We start from the raw sequence: 22,499 nt of genomic DNA on the forward strand, positions 1-22,499 counted from the left end.
ATGGTGATGCCCACGAACTTTGCAATGGCCACGTAAGTCAATAAGTAGTCTTGACAAAATCCGCAATCACTTAGTTGCCAACCCAATATAATAGACTTGCCAGCGAAACATAAAGTTTTAATTATTGCAAAATTGGTGCATCGATATCGCACGATTAATGAAATTATAGAATCGTTCCGCAATTATGTTTTATAATTTACAATTATACAGAGATGTACAGTGATATAGGAGTTGTAGTGAAAACAGAAGTTTCAGTTTCTTGTAACAATTGTTGAAACACGACAAAGATTAGCCGTTTTAGAACCTGCTATCGATGTCACAACTGTTTTCAATCTTTAAAAATTATATTTTACAAAATGATTAAGCGAAGAATCTTTTAGGAATTCGCGCAACATTTATGCGAGCTTCTCAATTACACGAAATAAAGATCGCCTCCTTGCCAAGTAGAGCGACGATCGATCGATTTTCGACTTTTCAATCTCCGATCAATCTTTCTTCCGCTGAATTACGTTCGGAGTATTTCAAAAACCAAGCTGTGGTTTATAAACGTACAAAGTCAAAGACGCTTTGTCGTGTAGACGGTATAAAAATGTAATTCATTTAATGGCACCTTGGCCGAAGCGTTAAAAAACAAAGTTTAAGCTGGTTTGGCTCGGTATGCTTGGCGATACAGCTTTCTTTTTTGTAAGCCGATCAAGCGGGATCACGAAACTCGTCGACACGGACGGTCTTAATTGGAGCTAATCGACAGACCACCATTTTCACGCCGCTTGATGGTCTTTTTTATGGTTCACCAAGGATCAATGAGGTGCGGCGGACAAAAAAATCATCTACCCTCTGTTAAATCCTATCTAATCCATCAGTCGTGAACAATGGTTACACGAACGCGTGAAACATATCATTAATTCGTCATATTAACACGTTTAACACGGAAATTGCAGCGAAATATCCACCAGAGATTACATTCCGTATATATCGTACTTTTGTACAGGAAGAAATTTCTTATTAATATTAATAAATCCTAATTCTCTAATCTCTTAATAAAATCATTGCAATAGCTGTTCCGTCGATATAAAGTGGTACATACATGAAAGTTTCATGAACGTTAAATTGATATAAAAATTCTCAGATCATAATGACATAAGATGGTTGAGAAAGATATTCGGTCTAGATAAAAGTTAAATTCAGCTAAATAAATTTCAACGAAAAGATCGCAACAGAATATATACGTAATGATTAAAACCGGCTTCGAAAAGGAACAACGAAGAGAGAAACCTAAGAATCTTGCCGCTTTTATCAGCAAGAATAACCTTTTTGGATGATTTGAGAAATAGATTTGACAGCGAAAGAAATCGTAAATACGAGTTTAAGCTGCTATTAAGTCAGAACCTGATACCATAATGAGGCAAAATTTCTTATCTTTTATGACCACAAAGGCTAGCGCTGTATAGGAGATAATTTCTTATCGAGTTGACTAGATAACGTAGCGTATCGTTAATTTCCTTTCTAACAGGAACACGTGCTTTTACTTGTCTATGGAATTCTCTTACAGAATAGTTCAAAGTGACTCAACTCGATATGCTCCCGATCACGTACAATCGTTTGCGTATTAAATTCCCATATTATTGTAATAAAATATTAGTAGCTATCTATTTATGGCTGTTTCCACTGAAGATAGACACGTCTTTCAAATTCCTTCGATCATTTCTTTTATTATTACAATCTTTATTTTATTCCATTTCACTTTATTTTATTATTCTTTTCAGCGTGCTTATCCCATTTTCTTTTCTTTCCTTTTACTCTTGAAATTCTTCCGCGATAACACTGTATCGTTCTTTTTCAATGCCATTGTGGTCTCTTTGCGTCGTTGCCTTTTTTCTGCTAGAATACCCTCTTTGATAACCTCGTGTTCTTTTTATTCTTCCAATTACTTCTTTGATATTATTTTTAAATTACTACGTTAAAATTCCTTCCTTTTGCATTCTACTCTTCCCTGCATCTCTTACCGAACGTAGTAGATGCACAAGGGATGATTGAACTACTATAAAAAGTTTCGTAATTCTAAACACACGAGACGCTCAAAAAACCTTCTCAACAAAACCTGAAACAAGATTCTACGAGAAATCGTGAGGAAAATACGAAATGATTAATCCCAGCCTCAAAGAACAAAGAATCGTTTCCTGGGGAGAAAACAGAAACTATGTACGGAAAACGGAGCGATCCATGGGTTGACCAGAAGGAACGTAGCCGAAGAAAAAGGTGAAGAAAAAGACGGCACTGTCCCACGGCAGCCCAGTTGTCGACCAGGCCAAACAAACAATCTTTATCTCCTTTATGGTCGTCCTTATCTCCGGCAGCTGACTCTTCTCTACAACTTTCCCGTAGCAGGTTCTGCCTTTTTCTTGCTCTACGTACGTGAACGGATCCTTTGTGTTCCACGCCGTATACTTTCTTACCGTGTTTCGTAAGAGGGGAACGAACAAAAAAAAAAAAAAAAAACAGGAAAAATAAAAAAAAAGGGGAAAGAAAAAGAAGATTAAAAAAACAAGAGACTCTAGGAAGCAACGAATGAAACAAAAGAGAAGAAAGAAGGAAAAGTACGTCTGAAAGGGAAGAAGGAGAAAAGGGATGGATCGTGCAACGTAACGTGTAGCCATGAAAATTTGAATAAATCTCTTCTCCCTCCATCATCGCAGTTCTGAATATCGTTTCGACGCTTTTCCACAAACTATACGGCCAGCTTTGCCAAGTGGTTGGGCGTAACTGAAAATTCAGTAGCAAACCCGTAGTTAATTTCACTGAAGAGAATTACTTCCTCTCGTCATCCGCCCCCCTTTTAGTTTTCGAGATAATAAACCGTGCAAACGTTTTATTATGACTCATTCGTGGGAACCTTTGACATTACGCCTTATGACGCGAGACCACTTGCGTGTCTGTCGCACTTCGTGCTGGAAAAACTCATCGATCCATATTCATGTGATTCTATTTTTGAAATAAAACCCCTTTTTTCTCATCGTGGTGACGGTGTTAGGGAAGATAAAGGCACGAGTAGCGTGTAATAATTTGTAGAATAGTTTCAGATAATTGCCGCCTGTAAAGAGAGTATATGCTCTGTACAGAGGCTGTATGGGGAGAAGCTTGTGTCAAATCTTGGCTTGGCCCCCGAATTATTGCGTTGGCAACTAAGTGATTGCGGATTTTGTGATTAGGTGGTAATGTCATTAGGTGGTTTTGTCATTACCACCTAATAACAAAATCCGCAATCACTTAGTAATTAATGACTAATGCCATTAGGTGGTTTTGTCATTACCACCTAATGACAAAACCCGCAATCACTTAGTTGCCAACCCAATAGTACGTTAATTCGTTGCACTGTAATATCGAGTGATACTGGCGGTGTGGATTATGGTTCGAATTCCGCGACGACACAGTGTTCTGGTAACAAAGTATACAATTTATTTATTCAGAAATATTAGAAATTAGGCTGTCATTAGGTGGTAATGACAAAATCCGCAATCACTTAGTTGCCAACCCAATAATTCGGGGGCCACGGATTAGGTTGTAATGACAAAATCCGCAACCACTTAGTTGCCAACCCAATAGTACGTTAATTCGTTGCACTGTAATATCGAGTGATACTGGCGGTGTAGATTATGGTTCGAATTCCACGACGACACAGTGTTCTGGTAACAAAGTATACAATTTATTTATTAAGAAATATTAGAAATTAGGCTTTCCAATGATTTCTATCCTATATGATAAGTTTATTGATACATGGATCTATTTACGATTAAACGGGAAACGATGGTTATTTAACGTGAACTAAATACAGTAATGCGCTATAACTAAGACAACTAAATGGATAATTCACAACTCACAACTAATAGTTTACAACTTATAACAATTCGGCAACTCAACTCTCCACTCCTCACAATTCGACTCTTAATTAACGACTGTCGATTAATTCGTCTTTCTTCCTTAAGCATCCCTTTGTCTTTCCTCATACCCTCATCATGTACGTGTTCCATAACCATCCGGGATCATGATCACGTACGCCTTCTTCCGCGTAACTATTCGACTGAAGGACCGACGACACGTTGATGGGCCGCTTGGCCCATTCAAGTTTCCCGACCCTTTTGGCCTATCGGCACTTAGGCTTCCTCGCAACATTGCTTATAGTTCACCCCATGTTTCTTAGGCAATCTATCCACAATATTACAAAAGTTTAATATAACAGTGTTAAAAATTTGAACACGTTAGCTAGGATATGACGCCAACTAGGTTGTGACGCTTTAGCTAGCCTCATGCTAGACAATGCTGTGTGATACAATGCAGTATGTAATTTTCACATTGCATTTTCCGTATTAACAAGAAAATCATAATCATCCAGAATGTTCACTACTTTATCTTTCGGGTTTCTTTTATTGACTAACAACAATTAACAACTAACAAAATGCCGACTTGCTTAGTTTATCTCCTGCGAGTTGTTATATATGTTCAAAATAGAAAAAAAAATAACACAAAATTATACACATATAAAATTGTAATTTTTCAAAGAATCGAAATTTGTGAAAATCAGAAGAAATTCAGAACACACGTAGACATAGAAAATCACAAGAGATCGCTTTCAAACGTTCGTCGAAATTTCTATTCGAAATCTAATTCGCCAAATCACTACACTTCGATATTACCACTAGAGAAGCTTCTACACGTAGAAAGGGTGAGAGGAAAGCTACTGGAAATCTGGAATTCGTGTCGAGGATTCACCGCAAAGACAGTGAACGAACGACGCGATTTCCGGAAGGCGTTGCGGAAGATCGTTTCGATTGTCCGTAGCTGAAGCGTGCGAAAGAAGCACATGACGCTTTAGTGCATCATTTCTTTGCCTTGCTCTTCACAGTATCATCCTCGAGGTTTCCGATATCACCACCTGTTACGTAAACACGAGAGCGCGGTACTCGTGGAGACGCGGCCAATTGATTTACGTCGTCCGATGACGAATCGCGGCTTTCTGCGAGACTTTTTCTACCTGGCAACCATTTAACAAATCATCGACTTCCGTCTTCCCACGTGAGGGATTAGATCATCTTTCGATCGACAGATTATAATCGAATAATTCGATTCGATCGTCTTTCGTTAGATCTTCTCGAAGCTTTTCATGTCTTTTAAATCTCGTTCGTTTATTCCTCTTTTTAATCGAATTTTCTTTTATTTTTCCAAGGAGAGGCTGTGTCAGGTAAGAAAATTATTGGCTATTAAAACTATTACATAATACCTTTTAGCCGGTTCTGATAATTTCTTAATAATACTTGAAAAACTTGCTCTTCTATATAGAAGAATATTATCATCCATTAAAACGAGGATGCTGGAATAGAAGTTTTAAGATCCTTTATAGTTCCATACTGTTTTCTTTATATTTTCCTGCTGTCTCATAAAATGACGTGATCTTACAAAGCATAATTGGTTACAATTTATGAAAATACGTGATTTCATGCCGGCGGATGTTAACATGTTAATCTAGAAGCTTCGCATAATCACAAAATTATAATGTTCTTCCGTAATTTTCGATACTCTGTTTCTACGATTAGTAAAAATACGTAGACATTTTTTAACGAACATCCCTGTTCACTTTCATTGGGATAGAAACACAAAAACATTTCTGTTTCATTTAATTTAACACTTTGACTGCCACGTTGGTCATTGGTGATCGGAGCGCTTGAATTTCTTACAATTGTAAAAATTGAGTGAAAATTGGCATTTTGAATATAACCGATAAATAGAAGATACTTTAAAATAAAAAGTGCCCCATTGAACAATTAAACATTTTTATTAGAATCATCAATAAAAAAGAAAATGAGAACAGATCTTGCATCTAACGGTGCACTGTGTTAAAACACTGGCATCCTGAGCGAAACATGTGATTTCGGCGTGGCAATCAAAATGTTAAACTGCAATCGCCATTCTTATTTCTCTCTTCTCGCACTGTTTGTAATACTTTATTATCCCATCTCGTATATCATATGCTTGCTTATCTCCATTATACCACCCGAATTAAACTCATCGTTACGTTCTATACAAATTAAATTTTTACGTAAAATTGCGCCAAGGAAACACTGTTTGAACCAAATGCCGCAAACTTCGCTGATGCATTGACCTCGAAAAATATATAAAAAGCTAATATCCTACCGCTTAATTATTCAAACATAAATCCAGTGCACAAAATCGCGCAACTAAAACCAATGAACCCGTGTGAATAATCTCGTTTCCAAAATACCTGCTCGACGTAACATATTTGCTGCAGCGACCATTCCACGTTTACCAGTCAGCAACGTTATGGAATCACCGAAAACGACGAAAGCGAGAGAAAAAAGAACAGGAAATAGCATCTGGTGTTAAAAATCGTCAAGAAAATCTAGTCTATCGGTCTACGATCGCCTGGCAATCGATTTAAATCTGTGCTGTAGTAGCGCGGTGAACACGTTAAGCTGGTCGTCGGTGTTGCAACAAGATACGTACGAATTGAACAACAAGGCGCGACGTGTACGGTATGTAGCCAGGGCGCTGTGCAAAACTTTACTTTATATCCGACCCTATGTAAATGAGAAACGATCATTCAGGTCGGGTTGTAACGTGGCCGCACGAACCGATCGTGGGTGCACGTGTAAAATCGAGCAAGAAAGCACGCGCCCTGTTCTCGTGTTTCTTTCCTTAGGGGTTCTTTAAGCCCCCATGCGGCGCTGTCACGCGATAACAGGCCCGATCCCGGTTTACCGATTACCCGACTGCTAGTAAAGCAAACGTACGTTGCTTGAATGCAAATCGACACCGATGGTCGAAACGGCCGGGACCGTTATCGTACGACCATGGAGCCCCAGCTAAGACCGCCAGGGCCCCGCAAAGAGGAAAATCCATTTACCGCTGATGCTCGCGATTCGTGTAATACCACTAGCGGACAAAAAGATAGCCAAGCGACTGATAGCGTTAAGTTCTTAATGATAGCTTCGTAATTCTATAATTTTATCGAACAGCGTGTAAATACTAGCTTCTGACAACGTGACGTGTAGTAGAATCGGTATGTGGACGATTTGCTGCTTGTAGGAAACATGTGGATGACGGTAATTGATACTGAAATCGTCGACGAGTAGAGTAGCAAAGTTATACGAAAGAAATTGATATGAAAGAACATGTAACGCACGGAGAAGATTGTAGTTTGCTACGTACATTTCACAAAAATAAAGAAAAAGTAAATCACCAAATTGATATTCACGGTACCAAACAATGTACCGTTATGAACAATGTTTAGAAAATTATCTGTATTACGTTTATTCGTTATAGGTTCGGTTTTGTAGTTTCTTAAATAAATTAAATCCATAATATTTCTATAACGATTAAACCGAGAGTTCTAGCGTTACAAGAATCTGTTTCTCTTCAAAAAAATCGAGTAGTTTCATGTAATTTTCTTGAAATGTTCGCTACCAGAACTGCACCGATCTCTCATTTCAAGGGCTAAACTTCATTAACGAATAGATGAATTCTTAACAAGTTCTTATCCCACTTTACATCCATTTTGCAGATATACTTCCAAACTTAATACAATACACTTCTGCACAAAAACCCTTGGAAAATATGTTTTCGCCATTAATAACTAATAAAAGAACAACTATTGTAGCTTATATAAAGTAGCTTTTGAAAGAACTAAATAATTTGAATCATTTTCGTTATTCCAATCTCCATGCGCAGAGAAAGATAAAATAACAAATATGTATTGTTAGATAAATGGAGCATGCGTTACGATTCGAGCGGCTATCGACTATGAAAGAGAAATTAGAACGCAAATTAATAGCGGCAACAATCTCGATTTAAACCAACCATATTTATAAAAGGTAGGAAACACGCAAAGAATATTTTTTACGCCCGAATATTCCGCTTTTTCGACCGGTAATTTTGTTGGACAGATTTGAATATCGCACGGAACTGTTGAGGACAGACTTTATAAGCCGTTAATTAATTATTGATCTTTGTTTTAATTTTGTAGATGCGCTATCATTCAGCCGGCCCAATTTCACCAGTTATTTTGATAAATTAAAAGGCAGGCCACAGAAGCCGATTTCACGACTGCACGTTACACGTCGAATTATTAATATAGGCTTTCGAAGTAAAGCCGCGTCCAATTATCTTTATACTTCAACGTTTCACGCAGTAGTATACTACCAGTAGCGAATATCAGTATGTTTTTTTTTATCTCTGGTCAAGCTAGCGGATTTATTAATGCAACGTTCGAACATAAAAACAATCGATCACAGGTTTAAATCGAAAAGACTCGATAGATAATTCGAAGAATCCAAGCTGTAGAAGCTGCAACATGGTTTAGTGATAATAATGTTCATCAAAAGATTCAAGTGAAGGCCATATACCTGTATCTTCTAAACGCTTTTTAATTAGTAAATAATTTATTATACTCGGAAACATTTATAATAAATAATGTCTAATACGATATTGATAATAAATGAATAAATAGTTGTAGGATCTTACTATAATTAGTTTATTTACAATGGATTAAACAGATGTTGGTCGAACAGGAAACGATGATTGTTTAACGCGAACTAAATACGATAACATACTATAATAAAGACAACTAAATAGTTAATTTGCAACTCTCATCATTATTATACATTATATATATATCACTAACTAACATTATTATATTATTATTACATCATTAATCATTACGGTACTGTATTAATGCATCATCGGCTTGCTGCTAGTTGTAAGCATTCTGTTGGCAACAGTTTTTCTTAATAAATAAAAGTTACGTAAATAAAAGTTCGTCGTCACAAAGAATTATTTGATATTTTTATATTTCAAGGATGAATTTGAAGATTTTAATTGACATACGAACTGCGAGAGAAAAATACAAATTGGTATCGTTATAGGATTTCGTGTGAAATAATTGGAAATCTCTGAATAGTGGAGCTAAAATGGAATAATAATTCGATGATATCGATGATCTGTAAAACCCTGGAAACTTTATGCGTAGTTTCATTGCAAGGCAATGCGTATATGATATTCGCTGAATTTAGAGAATCATGAACGTATCATTAAGAACTGAATGATAGCACGTGAGCGTTGCATTTTTGTCACAGAGTATACTTCAACTCGGCTGCCTTGACTTTGATCCTGCATCTACAACGACGTGCCATGATTTCGCTTTTATCATTGAATTCGCTTTCCCTCCCTCTTTGGATCGTCTGTTCTTGACTCGCGATTTATACCGACCAACTCGAAGCTACGAGTAAAATATGCCACTCGAACGTTGTGATTTATGCGGGATTTTGCTAAAAATGAAAGGAAAAGAAAGAGCGAAACGTCAATGCAACGTAACGTAGATAAGCGGCTGGAAAGTTGCCTAGAAAATGATACAAAGGCAAGTGTTCTATTTGGTTCTTCTTTGATTTGTAGATGTACAGGAACGATTTATAGACGTAGCCATTTTTCCTAATAAGGAAAATGCTGGTAGGTAGATACAATTTTTAATGTCTCAACCGGAAGAGGCAGGTTAGTTCGTCACTCACGCGTCACAACACGTGCTCCACGTGTTATATAATTTATTATACTCGGGAATATTTCCAATAACGTTGACTTGTGAATAATTTCATATACGTATATTCTGCATCGAAAGAGGAAAATTATACGACTTATCAGATATCTTAGCGCTGAAAAAATCAGCATCGTACAAAGTTCTATTGCTTGAAAGCAACGCAGCTTGCGTTCTTTCCGCTACCAAGCTACCCAGTCGTAAGCAGTTAAACATTTTTCTAAACGAAAGAAACACGTCCACTCGAAAAGTCATATTCGCGCCTTATCCGACATTTCGTTCGCGGCATTTGCTATCGTAACGTTTGGCGAGCACGTGTGTTCCGCTATTACATTTTTACGATTCGTCGGAAACCTCGTTCGTAGAAAATCACTTAAGCCCACGTTTCGCCTATATATATACGATTTGAAAAGTCGGCGGATGAGAGTAACGTCGATCGTAAAAGAGATCGGTGAAAGAAAAGTACAGAGAGAATCGCTCACCGTTAAGATGCACTTGTGACTCGGAGAGATGTATTCCAGCCCCCGATGACCCTCGCCGCTGAAGCACTTCTGTATATTGGTCATGAACTTCCTTCTTATGGCCTTCAACGAGTAGACACAGAGCGCGGAATGTTCCTTCGGTACGTCGCTGTGCGTGCTGTTGCTCTCCGAAAAAACCGCGAACAACACGTCGTCCTGAGCGGTGATGCCCAAATCTCCGGCTAGAACCGAGCCAGCCTTGCCGACGTACGCGGCCTGCACCAGATTATAATACGTGCCATCGTTGGTGCAGTTGATCGGTATCTCGGTGTACGAGTAGTAATGCTCGTCGTCGTGACAGACTCGAACCAGCTTCGATATGAATACCGCGGTATCGGTGTTCTTCATCTGCGTGGTCATAAAATAGCTGAAACCACCGCTGCTGAACCCGTACACATAGTTGATAGGATATCTCTCGCGCGACAACGAGTTCACGTACATCCTGGTACCGGTGGTGACGGCAGCTTCCGCGATGTTCAGCATTCTATCCTTGTCCAATGATCTGGAGCTGACCGCGGGAACCTCCGATCGGTACGGCGAGTTACCGGTGAACGTTACACCCACGTACATCACTTGCGAAACGGGTGGATTCGGTGGTCCAGGCGCGATAAACGCCACCGTGGACGCGGTAGCGTTGTTCGCTACCACGGCCTCTTTCACTTCTTGCACCACGTCCGAGATATTGTGAAGGTTTCGTACTCTGCAGGTGCCCTGGGACAAACTTCCGCACGAGATCAACCTGGTGGTCGTGTAGTCGATCACCAACGCCTTGTTCACATTGTCCACTAGCCTCGTTGGCGTTTCACGGGGACAGTCGATCATCGAACAAGCGGTCGAGTCGCCTTTTGGACCAGTAACTTCCTTTACGACGAGGCTCAAGTCCGGCGAGAGCTGATACAACCGATTCACCGCGCCCACGTAAACTCGACCAGTGTTCTTGTCCACGACCAGATGGTTCATGCGTTTCACTTCTGGATCGTGGAACCTTTGTACTATGTCGGCTGGCGTCGAACGGACCGGCAGCCGGGGAGACAACAGCACCAGGATCGACAGGAGCAGGCGAAGTTGCTGTTGATGCGACAGCATCGATCCCATCCTCGTCGATGACTCGCTGCTGCACGGGAAGACTAGCATCTTACTACTCTACTTTCTACTGCTACGCGGGACACGATCTGTCACTACTTCCTTCTTCGCTGCGCCCGAGAATTCTCGCGAAGGCGTCTTCCTCGAGCCTCTCCCAGACCTGCCAACAAAACCAGAAAGAAGGTTTAGTTTATATTCATGTTTTTTATTCGTCAATCAAGTAGCACACATTTTTATTGAGAAAAATGATGGTCAAACTATCACAGTATCAATTACTATTATTTGTCTTAAGAATTTGGCTTTCATAAAATTTCGCCACTTTATCAACTATTTTTAAAGGATTTATATCTTTTGACTCGACAGATCTCATCTTCATTTTCAACTACGATATATTAATATTCTGCAGTTTAATCAGGACGTGACATGAAAACCAGAGCACAAAAAGCAACGCATCCTTTGCTGCGATCTTTATATGATTTTACTGAAACTTTTAATCAGTAAGCGTGCTTATTTTCATCGTTCTATGAAAAATAAGCCAGCAGATCCGTGTCTCTTTGCCTAGACGTATTCCGATAGGAACACGCTAAAACTCCATTTTACGTTCTGCTGCATTTAAGACTTAGCATACGAAAACCGAACTACCGATCGGTAGTTTTAGTGCTGCTGTACCCATTTGCATTTTATGGAGTAACAGGGAAACGGAGCGTGAAACGCTCGTACCTGAAGTTTACACTGTAGCCGCGAGAAAGAAATAAGGAACGTTAAAGAAACGTGTGGTATTAATTTCAGATAGAACGTAAAGTCTAGGAATTTCTCCCTCGTTATCGCGTTTAGTACGCAAACGCGTGTAACCAAACGGGATAACAAGGCTCGTGTACTTTCTCGAATGTTAAAAAGAGTTAGTTAGGGAACTTAAACGACGCGTTGTAAAGTGAATATATCGTTTACGCGAACAGGCGGAATCGCTGAAAGCGTATAAAGACGTCTTTAACGAAGACCGGTCTTAAATCAAAGGCACCTAGCATTTTCGCGGACGCAGACGCCACGTTTAGCGTGACTATACGGCTGTTTTACATTAATTGCGACTTAACAGCGGACCAACGACACCCTGGACACGACACACCTTATAACGCGGAATAATTGCTTCGATTATCTCTTCACACTCTTGACGAATCAAGCGTGTACTTGCACGCGAGTGCCTTGCGAGACAACTGATATTGATAATAACGTTATTTCACCGATAAAAATGTAAACTGGAATGATAAGTGCGTTACGACTTTTATTGCTCGTACTACAATTCCGTATCAGATCGTTCATAAAGTTCCTGGTAAAGTGTAAGGAACATTCGATGTATCTTCGTGGAAATAGCGTCTTAAATGGTAGATTTTTTCAAAAATGACATTTTACCACTTATTGCTATACCAGCCTCACAACGTTATCGTAATTTAAAAGCCTACGTGATTAACACTTTGACTGTCACGTTGGTCATATATGACCGGCCACGGTTTCTCCTGTGACGTCACGGTGTTCACTGATGACCGGAGCGCTTGAACTTCTTACGATTGTAAAAATTGTATGAAAATTGACAGTTAGGGCATTTTGAATGTAACCCATAAATAGCGGATACTTTGAAATAAAAAGGAGCACTGTGTTTGCATCCACATCTTTGAGGAGTAATCTACGAATATTATTATAAAAGCACCTTAGAAAATAACCGTAAATGCTGCTTTATAATTATATGAAGTCAGAAGTGTGAACATACCTTACTATTATATATAGAATGAGCAAATACTGTTTACTAATATCTTCTACACGTTTCAACAATATATTCTGGACGTTTTGCTTATACATAACCGATAAATAGAAGATACTTTGAAATAAAAAGTGAACCATTGAACAATAAACATTTTTATTAGAACATCAATATAAAAAAATGAGAAGAAATCTTGCATCTAACGGTGCACTGTGTTACAACACTTTAAACATAAATGTGGCTCAGCAATACAATCTGAACAATAGGTGGTCACTTTTTGGTTCGATTCTTAGCAATTTTTGATCCTGACTGTTTAACATTTTTTTTATAGCACTCTGCAAAATTTTGGTGCCAGGTACGCTTGCCCTTCTTTCTTCTGCATTTCGTGTCGTAATCTTTGTCGAATAAGTATATTCGACGGCTCTGGTGAATGGTACTGTGTAAGGTGCATTACGAGTGTCGTTCTAAAAGCTGATACCTTGACTTCTGTTTTTGATGCTTGTTTATAGAGTATCATCGCGTTTGAAACTGATGTATTTAACAATAACTCTAAAGCTAATTTTATATACCACTTGAAGGTTTTTCTATGTGGTGTAGAATATTCCATCATTTGATTTGATAAATGTACAGCACACTTTCCTCTGTTGTAATCTACCACTACCATTGCTTTATCACAAACATAATCTTTTTTCGGACTTCCACCATTTCATCCGAATGTCTTGTCGAAATTATAAAAATGTCACGCTTGTCTCTCCACCTTACTATTATATATATAGAATGATCAAATACTGTTTACTAATATCTTCTACACGTTTCAACAATATATTCTGGACGTTTTGCTTATATATAACCGATAAATAGAAGATACTTTGAAATAAAAAGTGCCCCATTGATCAATTAAACATTTTTATTAGAACATCAATAAAAAAAAAATGAAAACAAATATTGCATCTAATGGTGCACTGTGTTTGCATATTTTTGAGGCTTAATCTACGAATATTATTATAAACACACCTTAGAAAATAATCGTAAATGCTGCTTTATAATTATATGAAGTTAGAAGTGTGAACATACCTTACTATTATATATAGAATGATCAAATACTGTTTACTAATATCTTCTACACGTTTCAACAATATATTCTGGACGTTTGGCTTACGACGAAATAACGAATACGAATGGTTTGTTGAAATAGACGAAGCCTTGTTATAATATGTCGCTATCAACTGTTACCAAGGCGCCACGATGGTCACTCGTGACCACCAATAAGATAAACGATCCATTGGGGAAGAATGTTGCCTTACATCATCGATTTATTATTATTTTGCGATTACATGCTTCGAATAATAAAAATACTCCCGTGGCGTCCTGAGCGAAACATGTGATTTCGGCGTGGCAGTCAAAGCGTTAAGCAGGTTCAAGGCGAACAAGATTGACCTAAAAGTAACGATGCTATCGACAGATAGAATACCACGGGAGATTAACAATGTCAGTAAAAATAAAGAGCAATCTAAAAGCTGAAAAATGCTTGACCAGCAGGAGGAGCTCGGACGCAAAAACTAAAATGAGACGTAAAAAAGAAAAACAACAACTTAAACGCAGAAACGTGTAGAGATGAAAACAGGTAGAAAATTCCTTTCCCTTCGAGAAGGCCTGTGTTATCCACGATAATTACTCGAGCACGCGATCGGGAAGGCTTCGTCGTTTGAAAGTTCACGTAGGACTTCCTAAAAGTCACTGTACGGAAAAGAAAAGGTGAGAACACGGGGCAAAACCATGTAAAGAGAGAAAGAGAGAGGGGGGGGGGAGAGAGAGATAATAGAAAAAACGGAAAGGAAGATATCTAACAATTTATCGACTAGGGAAACCAGGTGCCTTTGAATCGGAACCCTAACGCATATTCCTCTTAACGAAATGAAACGCCTGACTTTGTGCAGGACGCGACGAAGTACGTGAGAAAGAAAAAAGAAAATGAAAGGAGAAAAAATGTTGTATACCAGGGGAGAAAGAAGGGAGTGGATGGAGAACCAGCCGGAGGAAGGGAAAGCTGTTTCTTCTGCTCGTTCCTTCTTATCGCGACGTAACGGTAACGTTCAATCGCAACAAAAACTTTCCTTATTTTCCGAACACCCATCTCAGAGCCTGTCGGGGCTCCCTTCTGCAACACGTCAATTCCAGTTTATGGGTAGAGGCGACGAAGGAAGTGGAAGTCTACCGTGTGCTCCGTGTGTCCTGCCTTCCTTACTTTACACGTACGTCTTCTCGTAATTGTAATTGACGACGTTGTAACAATGATTTGTGCTTTGATTGAAAAGTAGGTTTTACGAGTTGTTTTCAGCAACGCACCGCTGAAGCATGGAAATGGGAATTTGGCGCGGACGTTTATTACAAGCGACCGAGGTACAGAGATGCGAACAGGCAATGAATATTTGAGGTTAGGGTGAGAAAGAAAGTTTCAGAGAATATGAGACTGAAGAATCTGTTCCGCGTAGTTTGGCTGAAATGGGTGGAAGAGATTGTAAAATGGAAGAAAGGAACATGCGTACACGAAGCTGCACAGTCGCGTGAAAGACGCAAAAGAAACGGAGAGTGCAAGTTGTTTCGTGTTGTCCAGTCATTTTCTGCTTTAACCTTATTTTATATGGTATCTTCCATTGCAGTATATTTAACATCCTCGACACGAACGTTAAATAAAGTCAACGATACTCTATTTTGACTTTCGCGTTTTCTAATTTGTTATTCTATCAAATTATACGAAATTTTATTTTGTAATAAATGCTATAAAAGGTCTTTCCGTTCGATTCTTCGCATTATCACCATAAGATAAGCATTCTGAGAAATACCGGCCTCTATCGATTCATGATTTAATATATTGTATGTATATTTAACATTTCAATACACAGGTTTGTATTCTTGTTTGATGTCGAACTATCTTCCCACGATATAGGGGACAGATAACAAATAAAATTCTTACAGTTGAATTTTACCTTATATGCCAACTGTACGAGTGCGAATAAAAGTGCTTATCGGATAAAAATGAGTCATTGATTGGCGAGTGACGACTAGTGATTAGCCGAGTTCGAAAAATGAAAAATTCATCGCTCCTGGGGAACCGATAAGCAGAATTCAAACGCATTCCATGAATGTGACGTTAATGTGAAACAAGGTTTCCGTTATCAAGCTATATATCTAGAAAGACATGATTGCTCATTTTTGTGTTCAGATATCACGTTTCCGTTCGAAAATTAATCTGCCAATCAATACAGCAATCGACATTCTGACAAAAAGCGATGAGACAGATATCACGAGCGAAGCTTCATTTTCAATCCGTTTTTAATATGAAACCCGGATACAGACCGAAGAAAATCGGCAATTAGAAGCTAATTTCTTTATGAAATTAAACGAACAATTGTGAAGAACTACACGTAAAACAAAGGAACTTAATTTTCCAAGGTAAGCAGCAGATGAACGTTTACAGGAAGACGAAACGGAAAATGAAAAATTTCGGTTCGGTACTTCAGCATCGATATTTTCAGAATCTAGACGTTTAATATTAAAATTTAATCGACAATTAGCAGAAATTACGAGTAATTTTGGCAAAAGTTCAAACTATATTTCCGTATAATTAGTCATAACGAAGTTGTTCAAAGTACGAATGACAGATGCAATTAGAAACGTCGATACCAATAATCACGAAAAACAGCTATTGTTTGATGGAAGTAACGCTGGACATTAGCGAAATTTCAGAAGCCACAAACTCCCGTGTAAACAAATCTAATTATTCTATTCGATGTAGTATTATACAAGGGAAGTCCATAGCATGTAATTTGTAACTTGTCAATTTCGTGGAATTACACAACAGAATTTTATACGAAAATCCGATGAGTGAATTATTCAGGACAAGAAACATGGTTAATTACATTAAATTATATTACGATAAGCTGAACCACTTCAAATCCCAACAACCAAGTACCCATTTCTATATCTTCGCTGAAAGAGTTATTTATTATTATAGCAAAAATATCACAAAACTGCTCCAGATCTGCATTTCTCTTCGTCAAAATTTATAGAAAAGTTTCGAGTATTCGTCTGTTTAGGCGTTTGATTGTTAAAGAAGCGCAACAAATTTTTTCCAGGCGAACAAAATGGCAGAACGGTTCTCCTTCGCCCAAGGGTTGAACATCGTATCGGAACGCGGTAAACGATCGAACGCAGACCGCGCACGCAGTTCCAATCTTACTCACGGAACATCCTATACGGCGTCGCGTTTCGTCCTTTTCGTACGAAGAGATGAAGGTAAACGCGGTGTTTCGAGCCTCGTACGAAGAAGCACGCAACGATCGAGCAACGTGGAAAGAGGATCGCGGCGGGTTATCCGACAAGCAGATAAGCATCGCGAGATATCCAGGAACGCGCGGTTCCACATAGAAGGGGAGCCAAGTAGCGGCAAGTATGCGTGCAAGAGCACTATGTTTGTTCCAGGTGCGCTCGTGCGAGCGCGAGAAAGATCGTAAGGAAAGATGGTTACGGTATAGTTGTTCGAACCGATATACCGAGATCGTAAATTAAAGCGTAAAGTGGCGATTGATGTATTTACTTGTTGAGAATTATTCATCAAGCTTTCGGTTAAACGCTAGCCCGATAACGTAACTTATAAGCAATGAAAATGAAAAATGGTGCAGTGTATTTATGTTTGTACTTGATTAAAGAAACACCATCTAGATAAACATCCTTCTTATCCTCTAACTATTATAAATAGTTCTTTACTTCGGATATTTCATATATATTCTTGCACATCATACGTATTCTACACCGTTTTGAACATTTTGATTTTTCATAAATCCATCAACATGTACAGTCTACTAACAAACTGTTTCCATTGGAGACGATGCTATAAGCGAGAGTTAGGTTATACAAAATATAAAGCGAATACTAAATGACAAAGATTTTGCTGGCTGAAGATTTACGCATTTGAAAATAACATAAGAGAAGGTTTGAATCAAAAAGATTCTTGGAAAAAAATTAGCTCATTTCTTCGTCACCAGGTGAATCAGCAACCGACAATTTTGGGAAGCTACAGTACATCTTTTTCTACAAAAAAAAAAAAGAAAAAGAGAAAAAATCGCCTTCGACGTACACAATTTAAAATAAAAATTCCACTCCAAAGAAATTCGTAACGCAGGGATTCGTAAAATGGGAGCTACCCATGTTTCTTCTGCTGATTGTACGCACGAGACAAGGTGCTTTTGTTCTTCTCGCGCTATCTGATAAAAGCACACGTGCCTTTTCCCCGTGTAGTCCTATTCTGTCCGGTGTGCGACACACGCACATATCGTATGTAGGTTAAAACCGTAATTAACGATCGTTTCGATCGTCGACAATTTTCACCGTGGTATTATCCGATCTAACCCCGGAGACGTCGCGACACGAATGGAAAGGACGTTGTTTAGCTACCGCAGGGACCACGTATCTTCGGTTGGGAAACACAAACAACCGTGAAACGACACCTTAATTAGCGTGTTTACCGGAGAACCAACCGGTTGCGAGTAGAAAAGATTCACGGATTAATCCGGAAATGAGAAGTAGCTGCATCCCGAGCTCTTGATTCCGGCAAGAATCTCTAACGTAGATTTTCATATTTGCAAGAGGCAGAGATTGAAGAAAAGATCAATTCGATTAATCTCTTAAGGTACAAATTTCTTCGATCGAAATTGACTGGTCAAAAATTAAGAATTTTTTCTTTTTAGTGGAATTTTTCCTTGGCTATATAACAATATATATATATTTATATTTCATTAAGTCATTATTTTAATTTCATTAAACCATTATTTTTATTTTATTACGTCATCATTTTTATTTTATCGACTCGTTAACTTGATACAAGTCGGTGAGCGTGCAGCGAAAGCATCGTTTCTAACTACCACGGACAATTAACTCACCCATAAAAATAGATGGAACGTCTATAAAATACCTTTCAATGCTGGGACTGCTGATTATTCACTCGTAAAATTAGCTATCCAACGATATTTTCCATTCTGCGTTTATAAAACAAATAATTTAAAATGTAGAACATCTAATATAAAATCCAATAAAAATCTGATATATCTAACGAGAATCTATATTATCGAAGAAAAATACGAAGTACTTGTAATAGACAATAAACAGTGTCGTTAAACGCGTCATTAATACTTGAGATTTTCGAAAAGACTTTCTGGAAAACGCTAAAAATCTTTCATTTCTCCTATTCCTCGTTAAACCGTAAAATCAACGTCGACCACGGATGGCAATTATTTTGACGAATACTTCAAACTATCAGTGGAGATTAATCGTATCCTTCCGGAAACATAAGGAATAGAAAGCAATGGAACGAGAAACGTAATTGATTCGAGGTTTTCAGGGACGATACGGTTGATTCGTACGCGAACTACGTATAATTCCTGCGTGACGTACGCCGAAAGCGTCCAGCAGAAACGGCCAGGCGTTAATTTTAATTACAAAGTACGCGCTTTAATATGCACATTTATTTTAATGGAAAACCGACGGGTGCTTCCGTGCGATGCACCCGATAACCTTCCTACGTACCTGCTTATATTTCATCATTTTCCGCGGAACACGCGAGGAAGGCTGGGCGCTTTACTTTCATTTAGTTCGCCTTTAAACGTACAAATCTCGTTCATAAATATTAGAACACTTGCAGGGCTCGTAAGAAACGCGAAAATTTGCCTAAATTATCAAATTACATTTGCAACACGTTGATAAATTGTTTCAAGATACTCGCAACAGTTGCTGGACTATAATAAATTCTAATTCGTTCAGGAACCATATTTTAATCGATTCAGTTGGATTGTTTAATTTTGTCATTACAATGTCGTACGATTAATATCATCAAGTTTCTTTTTTTCAATTCTACACTAACAATAAGGTGTTTTATCGTATCCTTATACGAAGATATTAAGATATTACGATATTTATATTGAACATGTCAAGAAGATAATATTTTATTACACAACATTATACAAGCTTCGCTTGAATAAAAATGATCCTTTCGGAAGACATACGATAACTTGTATAAACAATTACACGAACCGACAGACCGATCCTTTTTCAATTCTTAATCGAAACACGTTTCCCGAAACTACGCTAAATATTCTTAACTCGCAGCAAAGAATTCAAACGTCACGGAATTAAGCAGGCCGATGCACGGCAACGCTGATCTCGATTAAGGCCACTCGAATGAGAAACGTCGGAGAGCAAAGGAAACTGTCGGGGTTCGTCGAACCGTCTGTGAAATCAAGGTCGTTCCTCGGCGAGATTCGATCCTGAAACCGGGCCAGAAACGTTCGCTTTGATCCTTCGATTGCTCGTTAGAGAATCCGCACAGATGCCAGGTGAAATGCGATCGCGTAACTAACGCCTTTGGAATTTTAAGGAGACCGCGGTAGAATGCGGTTCGGTTTTCAAGAAACGTCGGATTCTCAGGTACGAGAGAGGTTGGAGGGTGGAATTTAAATAGTCGGACGAGAAGCTACGGGTAAATTACGAGGTTGAAGTCACGTATGGTTAAAGAAGAGGCCCGTTACCAGAGAGCGAGAAACGTACCTTAAGGGGTAAACTGCTTTTCCAAGCCGCAATTCTCCGTAACAAATGCGATCATTTGGTAAACCGGAGAGTGGAGACTTTGCAGTGGGAAGGAGAAAAAGAATGAGACAAGGAAGAAGCGTGGGTGGATAACGGGAAGGGACCAAAAGGGGAGCAGCATCAATTCTTTACAGTTTCTTACTGTTCCGCTCAAGGTAGCCTTCCTTTCCTGGTAAATTAAGAAATTTAAAGAAATTTGTATCCATTGTGCGTGGAGTAACACGGTAGAGCTCCGTCTATATGAAACCACTACAGAACGAATAGCTCGTACACTATGAAACATTTTACCGATTTTCCCCATTAGCTACGATTTTTCGGTATTCATAATAGGAACTAATTTTCGCATATGGAGCATTATCAATCATGATGGATTTCTATAGAATTTTTCTGAATGTATCGTTATAAAAAAATTCAGTATATTTTTCCAAATCACGAAAATATTGTTATAACTTAATTAATTATGAAAGTAAGGGATATGCAGTTGATCCTCCAACAACGTTCGTGTAGTCGAAAATCCACGTATAATTATGAGTCTCCAAAAGCTTGGCTATGCATGTACATGTACGTACGTAGTAATCTGTTGTTGACCGAAAGCTTTATTCTGCATATTACATATGTACATGCGTTTGTTATTACTGTTTTGTTATAATAACATAAATTGAAGAAAAGAAAGTTGCCTACATATAAGGAAGAGAAAATACGTACACATATACATATTCAATATTATATTCATATTGTGACGAAACATGACTGATTTCACAACGCCGATAATATAAACATAGTCTGCTCGATCGTCTTTTAACAACGGCGATTTGCGTTTTTTTTTTTCTTTTTCAAACGTCCTTTGCTAGTCGTTTGGTTTGTTGCAAAGTCACGACTTAGTATACGGACTACATACCTACATAGTATACATGTTTTCGTGGAAACTCCTACAATATTGATGGAGAAAGAAATGCATGTGTAACCAAATCCACGTTGCTTGAAAGTCAACTGTACTTTTAAGGATTGGTATATGTACGTGATCAAATCTATGTTCTCAAAATTTTTACTCAATTTTTACTCATTGCGATAAAAGATGAATTACAGCACAAAAAAAGGTAGCTCATCTTTTTCAAAAAATTCTCTATGACAGTTTTTTACAATTCAAAGAACTTGCAATTTTACTGTAAAAAAAAAGTGAATATAGCAATTATATCATCGGTTCTATTTAGTATTTTTAGTATTCTGAGAACGTGCCTACTCGATCCACAATTTTTTACAATTCAAAAAACGCAATTTTACTGTAAAAAAAAATGTGCTTAGAGTAATTATATCATCGGTTCTATTTAGTATTTTTAGTATTCTGAGAACGTGCCTACTCGATCCACAATTTTTTACAATTCAAAAAACGCAATTTTACTGTAAAAAAAAATGTGCTTAGAGTAATTATATCATCGGTTCTATTTAGTATTTTTAGTATTCTGAGAACGTGCCAACTCGACCCACAATTTTTTACAATTCAAAACAGTTGTAATTTCACTGTAAAAAAAATGTGAATATAGCAATTATATCATCGATTCCATCGACAATACAAATTTCCACGAGAATTTCAAATTTTCTCAACTCACTAATGCCACGGCACTTGTACAATTTTAAGAAGCTTACAGTTTTGCTGTAAGATATTGTAATATTTAATTATATTAGCAACTCAATCTGTATTACAGGCTGCAAGTTTCCTCGGCTCTTTAATTTCCTCAACTTCTCCCATTAATCGCGCTAAACTAATTAAGTCCCTTTTAATTTCTCAGGTGCGCGCCGACAATTGAAAACGAGGAAAAATTGCAATTACTCGGCGAACCAAGTGTTCGTCCTCGATATCTCCGGAGAATGAAGGAAACGCGGGAAGCACAATGAAAAAAACCTTTCCGAA

At 38.1% G+C, this 22,499-nt stretch overlaps 1 protein-coding gene across 3 annotated transcripts in view; it reads right to left on the minus strand.

The window, feature by feature from the left end:
* The window catches only part of PlexA (plexin A), a 424,177-nt gene that overhangs the window by 300,011 nt on the left and 101,667 nt on the right, over positions 1-22,499 (minus strand). For 2 of the 3 annotated variants that reach the window (XM_033338599.2, XM_033338601.2), the window contains exon 2: positions 10,078-11,359. In XM_033338599.2, the coding sequence (XP_033194490.1) occupies positions 10,078-11,250 (1,173 nt within the window). In that variant the 5' untranslated portion in view covers positions 11,251-11,359. Of the gene's footprint in view, positions 1-10,077; positions 11,360-12,961; positions 13,032-22,499 lie in introns of those variants that run through there. The other variant, XM_076620199.1, reaches the window with a different exon arrangement.

Source organism: Bombus vancouverensis, chromosome 7 (genome assembly GCF_051014615.1).
Source record: "Bombus vancouverensis nearcticus chromosome 7, iyBomVanc1_principal, whole genome shotgun sequence".
NCBI classification, from domain to species: domain Eukaryota; kingdom Metazoa; phylum Arthropoda; class Insecta; order Hymenoptera; family Apidae; genus Bombus; species Bombus vancouverensis.